The following is a 7,791-nucleotide window of genomic DNA, read 5'->3' on the forward strand; positions in this document are numbered from 1 at the left end:
TTTTCAAGCTATGAGATACATTATGACTGGATTTTCATTGTGTTAAATATTGTAAGATATGGGTTTTTAAAAATGTTGCTTAGAGATCACCATTTCAGTGTTGGGAAAGTTTAGAATCAGAGAATATCTCAAATTTTTAAAAAGGTGGATTTTGTTTGTATTCTTTTTTTGGTCTTGCTTTAAAAAAATATGTGAACTCCTTATATAATAGCTAGTAATTCTAAGTAGTTCTCTTTTGTTCTTAATTTAGTTCATTGCTGTTATTTGGTATGAACTTCTAAATTTTGTTTTTATTAATGGTGAGGAAAATCAAGCCAATAGTAAACATAAAGAAATACTCACAGAGTCAATATGACTCAACCAATATGAACAATACCAACAATTTAACACAATGTGAAATATAATTTTTATTTTTCAAGCTTTGTGTGTTAGCTAGACTTCTGGGAAAATAACACTTTCCTTGGTCTGCTTTGAAAACAGGGAGTTTTCTCTCCTCGAGTTTCCTGAACTTTGTTAAACATTTGTTGCTGTTTTCTACTTTTCCTCTCTTTCTCTAATTACATGGTGATATAGTTTGACAAGACAGTCAAAAATTCAAAGTGACATATGGAGGCTTTCCACTCTGTTTTCTATCTGGGAGAATTATGAAACAAGAATGAGGGAAAGGGGGAGGAATGGTGAAAAATAGAGTTATTGCAGTGATGAAAGACAGAAAGAAATGTGATGTGAGACAAGAATGAAGCCATACAGGTAAAAGAATTGGGGCTATGCCTTGGGTCTTTCAATGAATTCTTGCAAATGAGGTCCCTGACTGAAACACCATTGTTACTGAGGAGGGAATTGAAAGAGCATGATGCCTGCCTCCTTCTCTCTCCACCTTCCTTTGTTTTTCTTTTAACCTTTTATTGAAAACTGACACTTTCAAGTTTCTCTTACTTCCACACTACATATACTGTTTTATTACACTTTCAAGCTGTTTAAACTAACTTAAAAGATTGACTTTAAAGTTTAAGTAATTAAGTATAGAATTAATGCAGAAAATGTTAAAGTTATGGGTCTTTTGGCAACTTAGAAATAAAATTGTAAATTGATTCCCAGATACAAGATGATCCTCTATCAAGATCTATAAACCAGAAGAAAAATAGATTTAGCTAAAAATGAATTCTTCTGCAATAACAATACCTTTTGTTTAGCTGATTTCAACTTTAAAAAAACTGGAAAATGATTCTTGCCATTTGACACAGCCAGAATTAATGAGAATGGATGGGAACTATTGCAAGATAAGAAAGTGTTACCCATTAATTGTGACAGGAAAACTATAATCATTTGTTTGCTTGGGATCTTACAGTCTCTTTTAATGTGAAGAATTAATTGAATGCATTAAACATGTTAATTTAAAACATGTTAATTTAAAATGAGCGTTTCTGTGGTCATCCTTGAGTAGGAACATGCTGAGTGACATGAGTAGAAATGGTGCTCCATCTGATGTAGTGAATTGGCTTTTTCTCTGAGTACAGATTGTTTAAGCAATTGGAAAATCTTCACTGCTTACTATGTATATTAAGGCATAGGTTAGGCAAAAGTTCACTAACGCTGTTGATTCATCTGCATATAAAATGTCAAGTGCTATCCAGGAGAGAGTGGTAAATGTTCCACAGCCTTGTAAGTTTGCCTAATAGAGGAGAGAGTGCATTAATTTACCATTAACTTGTTAAAGCTCATTGCAATATTTTCACTTTTTATACACTTTATGAGTCAATTGAAATAAAAACTGCAAGAGTTTTATGCAGAGGAAAAACATAACTGGATTTTGCCTTTTTAATAGTATCATAGAATGTCAGAATGTTTTAGTCTACCAGCAGTGAAGGTTATTCATTGAAGACAGATATGAACTTCCAGATAGTAAGTAAAACACTTTCTAATCAATTTTTATTTATACCTACTGTAAAGATGCTGCTTTAGTAAGTGAAGACTACAATACGATCTTTGGTGGCATCTAACATCTTGTGTAATACTTGTAATAACTGAAAGTTCTGAAGAGAAACAGGATAAGGTTGACAAATTGAAAACAGGCATGTTGCTACATGCGTGCCATCTCAGAATTTCAATCAAGCTGTGGTTGAAAATATTAAGAAAGGATTCTTGTGATAAGCATAGAAATGACTAAGAAAGGTTATATTGGTTAGAGTTTACATAAAGAAGATAATTTAACACAATTCTCATTATAAACATAATTTTCATTAAATCCATGGCTGTGCGTGGGCATAGGTTTGAGTTTCCTTACATTCTGTACATTATGTTAAATGTTGTTTTTTAAAAAAACTGTTTGTTTTTTTTTTCTTCCCCAGAAAATATGTTAAAACAAATAGCCAACCATTGAAAATCTCTCTATTTTTTATATTGGAGAAAAAATGCAAATATTTTATACTGAATTTTTATCGGAACTATGAAGCCACATCTTCCCAAATCAGTGAAGAGTTATAGGAAGAAAAAAAATAGTTGGACTTTATTCATTCCCAAAACGCCTCTATATTTCATATCCTATCGAATGGATTTTATGATGTACTTTTTGAATATTTGCAGTCATTATCTGGAAAATGTAAATATTTTGAAATGTGTCATCAAAGGTATATATTATTTTCTATATTTTAAGCTAGCCAATATGAAGAAACATTTTTGAACCCTGCAGGTAGGATTCTTTAAAAAGAGATTAACTCCTTCCAAATAGCATCACCTCTATGTAAACACAAAGTATAATTAAAACTGTAAGAGGGGCGGGCCAGATGCAACCTATAGCAGCCCTGCTCAGACATTGGTCCGCACAGCAGTGGCCCCTCCCTCTTCCCTCTCCTCTGTATAAAGAACCTGAATTCAGACTGGGACAAGATGGTCTTTTTCAGATGCTAGTGTGCCATCTTCTCAGTCTGCTGGCTTTCCAATTAAAGTCATTATTCCTTGCCCCAAAAACTTATTTCCTGATTTATCAGCCTGTCTTGCTGCGAGCAGAGTGAGCTTGGGCTGGGTAACAAAACTACTTTTTAAGGCTTTGTACACTTGTATGATTTTAGGTGACTGTGTTTCTTTTATGTCTTTGCTGATTGTCTCCCATCCCTACTTGTCCCATTCTGGAGTGCCTTCCATCACTCTCCTAGAGTTTGGTTCTGTGAGTTAAGCACACAAGTTAGTCTTGTCTGTGCAGCTGGCTAAATTACTCAAAAAAATTTGTTTTTTGCTCCATCTGATGCCTTTAGTCATAGACACCTAACATCATACCCAGAGGTCAAACAACCTGAAACTCACCATAGATAACCACTCTCTTCATTTTCAATCCTCCTCCTTACCCCCAGAATGAGAAATTCTAGTACAAAAATGGGCTTCTGAATTACAGAACTAGTTTTATTTAAATTTCTTGGAAAGAAAATATCACTTCACACCAAAAACTCATTTGTTCTTAAGACCCGGCTAACATGTGTTGCTTCTTTGAGCAAATTAGAACTCTCCTCTCCCCCACACAAACACACATACCTCCCTTTGAGTAGATACAGCTCTGTGGCTGCACAAAATTTTAAGCAGAACACACACTGGATTTCTGCTGCCATGTGCTCCTCAGCTGGGCACCGTTCTGCAGTGATCCAGCACGTTCAGTCCTATGTAAATTGTAATCTCCAGATTAAAAGATGTAGAGACGATTTCTGAAAAGAAATAGGTGATGGATAAATTGGAAACTGGAATAAACCTGCATGTACAAAATACAAAGTATTTAACTTTTACATTATACTGATAGGTTTAATTTTGATTATATTAATAATACATGTTTATTTTAATAGAGTTCAAACATAAAGAAAAAAGAAAAGAAAAAGACCAATTTTCCCAGAGTTAGATGTTATGAATATGAAGTTTTCATATTGTTTTTATTTTTTTCCAACAAAACTCTCACATATTTATTACTGAGCCAAAGCACTAGTGTAGAAACACTGACACAGAGAAAAATCATTTTCCCAATGAAACACATCCAGTTGTTCAGATAGTAGTGATGTTTTCAGAGTGGTATGGTAAGACTTAAGTGACCCTGTCACAGAATAAATATGTGTGCCACCTCACATAGGACTCCTTATAGACCCAGCTTGGTTCTTCTCCATTGTCTTCTCTTGGAGTTGTACCTGATGTTATTACCTGTTTTCATTCGAACCCATTGCGGAATGGAACAATTCTTCTTTCGTTTCTTGGCCGGGAATCTCTTGACCCTGAGAGTCTTATGACAAGACATGGCAAAGAGCAAATGCAACTGCTCATAGGATAGCAGAGAAGAGCAGAGAGAGCTGTTTTTATATAAAAAGAAAGAATACACATTACTCAAGTCACTTAACACTTTTGTATACTGTAACAATAACTTCTAATTTTATAATGTTTCAAAATGGATATACTAAAATTTACTAATCCTTTGTTGTTGGAAAAGTGAATAGTTTTAAGTAAAATATCTTTCTACAACTTGAATTTCTGATGTTATTCATCTGAATAATGAATTATTTGCCTTTTAATGACATAAAAATTTCCATCCAACCTAAAGTAGAGGCCACTGCTAGGGAACAGTCTTTTTCTGTTAACATGCATTATTAATACTATTATAATTATAACCACATTGCTACTGGAGAAAATTATTTTATTATGAGTTTCAGTGTCTGATACTAAGGATTAGATTTTATTCTCCATACTACAGTTTTAATAGTATAATATATCAAGGGTTTATTTACTGTTTTAGGTAGATCCACAGATTTGTTTATTCATAGACTCTTAAGTAGCCAGATTGCACAGCTGAAAATAATTTGCAAATTTGATTCATTTTCTGACTTAATCAGGCTTCAACTTTAAGAACATAAATACTGAAACACAAAACATTATTTCTATTGTGATTATTCTAACTTGGAAAAGTGTAAGAAAGTAATATTATTGCCTATGGTCCTATGCAGGTTGCTATTTCTTTGCTTGAAAAGACTCCTTAACTAGAAAAATTGTTTATATCACTGTTTTAATGTTTGCACTTATTACACATGAAAACACGGAGCCACTTAATCTAAGAAAAAAATTGTCTAATTTCTTTCCTGTGGACTGACAAACACTGGGGGTGCAAGAGATATTTTTCAATCGATTTAGACATAGCTTCTTTTAAGCCAGTGGTTCCCTCTTTTACCACCCACTATGTGATTCTCTTAACATACAAGGTCAGTGGCTATTTTCAATGAAAATTCTATTAACTGTAACTCATTGGTATCATTACTAATCAGATAGTATCTCTCTAATAACTAAGCAGGATTTCTCATAGTAAACTGGAGTAATTTTCAAGGACATATAAAGTGACTGGTTTTCTTACCTAAACCACAATTTACCTGTGGTACTGTGGACCCAATGAACACATGTGACTGTCTGGCTATGGATGGCTACTGCTAATAATGCAGATGCCCAGGAAGCCAAGACAATTGAATTTGACCATGGGATGTCCAGCATCCTTTAGTGAACCAAACATTTGCCACTGACTTGCAGGCCTCCACCCCAGCACCCACTGAGACACATTCATTCTGCTTCAAAATGACATCAGTCATAGGAAGGTCAGAAGCACCTCTTCCATGCTTTATGGGACAGCATTTTGTTTCTGCTCCTGGGAAGTAGATACATGTGTGAACACACGCACAATTGCTTTCTGAGAAAAGTCTTTCCTTTCAGATATTTCCACTGCCCACATCCATGGAGGTTGGGGAAGAGTCCTGCCCACACACCTCACAACCTGGATGCTAAGTTGTGCATAACTCACCCTGTTACACAGTCAACTGAGGCAATGCTTCATTTAAAAGAAACAACCTCAAGATGATGCTTTGTCCTTGTCTCAATTCATAGCCCCACAAAGTTTGGTAAGTACGCTACACGACTGGACATTCCTTTTATGCCTCTGATTCACATTTCCCAAAATTATGTCCTAATATTTTACCAAAAAAAAAAACATTTATTAAAAAGCCGTATGTTTGCATTTCAATTAAACTTGCTGTTGACCATATCATTTATTATTTTGTTCCTAGGGACTAATACCACTCAGAAAAACAAAAGGGGAGGGGTTTAAAAAGTTGGTTTTCACATTGAATTGGTATATTTTCTACTGTTAGATAATGACATTTTCCTCTTTCTGTTGATTGCTAAGATCCTCAGGTAAACTTTATGCTCATTTGTTGGTCTTTCCTTCAGCTACAGCATATGGCTCACAGTGGAAGGTGAATAAATTTTTGTGATTTTTTTTTTTTATTGCATGCTGACTGAACTAGCTCTTGCAATGAATGTTTCTTCCCACACTTTTCTTCCTCTTTTTTCTACAACTCTGTTGATTAAATTAAATGTGACAGGAGTACATGGAGACTTCTGGGTGGGATGGAAATGTCCTGTACCTTGATAATAACTATTACATGGGTGTATACAATTGTTAAAATTTACCAAGCTGTATCTCTTTAAGAATAGGTATTATTTATAGTATCCAAATTATACCTCAATAAAGATGACTTTGAAAAAAGAGTGTACAGAGTCAATATTCATGTGTTGAGTGCAGTTCCTTTTGGCATGCTAAAATATCAATACTATCTTTACATGAAAGAAATATATTATTTCAAAAAGTAATAAAAAGTATCCTTGAGAAAACTTGCAATATTTATATTAAAGATAGTCACCGTGTTTAGAAGTGAGAACAAAAAATTGAGTCATATGAAACAGAGGCAAGTCTCAGGTAGAAAATTAACTCAGAGTAGAACCTTGGTAAATGCTTCCTCTTTTGTAAAATTGGACTCAGTAGCTTCTCATTAAGATTGCGGTAAGATTTTGTGTTTCTACAAGAATTCTGCAGTCAATATGTAGTAAATATATATTTATATATGTATTTTTCTATTGTATTAACAAAAGGCTAAATTGACAGTTTACATAATCTATTACAAGTCCACATATATTAAAATGCAATATCCATGATTCCATAGAACACAGGAAATGGAATATTTTAGTGGTCATACCACGCATACCAATTCTCCAGGGGTGTTATCAAAAACCTGTAAGAAACATTATTTGGGGCCCTCTACTAGGGCCTGGACCCAAGATTCTGGATGTGAGGTCACAGAATTTGGTATTGTATCCTTGAAATTTGCTAAGAATTTGCTAAAAATGTAGAGCTTAAGAGTCTTAACCCCCCACCATGTGATAGATATGTTAATTAACTTGATTGTGGTAAATATTACATAGCATATACATATATTAAATCCTCACATCTACACTTTAAATACGTACATTTTTTGGTCAGTTATACTTCAATAAAGCTGAGAAAAAAGAATTCAGGATCGGAGCTATAACAGTTCTGGGTCATGTCTCCCAGCAGACCCTCAGACCAAGATAAAAGGAGCAAGGTGATGCAATAACCACATATGGGTCATCTATCAGCAGAAGGAGGCTGAAGAGAGTGATAAACGGGCAAACAGAATGCATCTCACAATCAAATTTGACACTTTTAATGATTAGGAACAAAAGCTAAAGATAAATCAAGCCAGTTACAAATGATAACCTAAAACGATAACAGACATAGCAACAAAAGAATAAATCATTTAAACAAGAAAATGAGCCAACTGAAGGCAATCTATTCACTTTGAGTCTAAATGAGAGAGGCAGAGAGAAAAGTTCAGTGTCATAAAATACAAGTAGCATCTAAACGTTAAAGCAGAGGCCACAACATCAGATGTTATAGAGACCTGGGAAGATAAGGAATAAGAAAGAACA

General features: G+C 34.2%; 1 protein-coding gene across 1 annotated transcript; it reads right to left on the minus strand.

Annotated features, from left to right (window-relative positions):
- Nucleotides 1–4,111: 4,111 nt before the first annotated feature.
- Nucleotides 4,112–4,267, minus strand: LOC308617870 (large ribosomal subunit protein eL39-like; the record flags this gene model as incomplete). The annotated part of the gene is made up of 1 exon (XM_081235300.1): nt 4,112–4,267. One exon carries the CDS (start codon nt 4,265–4,267, stop codon nt 4,112–4,114), a length of 156 nt encoding a protein of 51 aa, XP_081091426.1.
- Between the last annotated feature and the right edge of the window lie 3,524 nt (nt 4,268–7,791).

This window comes from Mesoplodon bidens, assembly GCF_964165515.1.
Source record: "Mesoplodon bidens genome assembly, chromosome: 5".
NCBI classification, from domain to species: Eukaryota; Metazoa; Chordata; class Mammalia; order Artiodactyla; family Ziphiidae; genus Mesoplodon; species Mesoplodon bidens.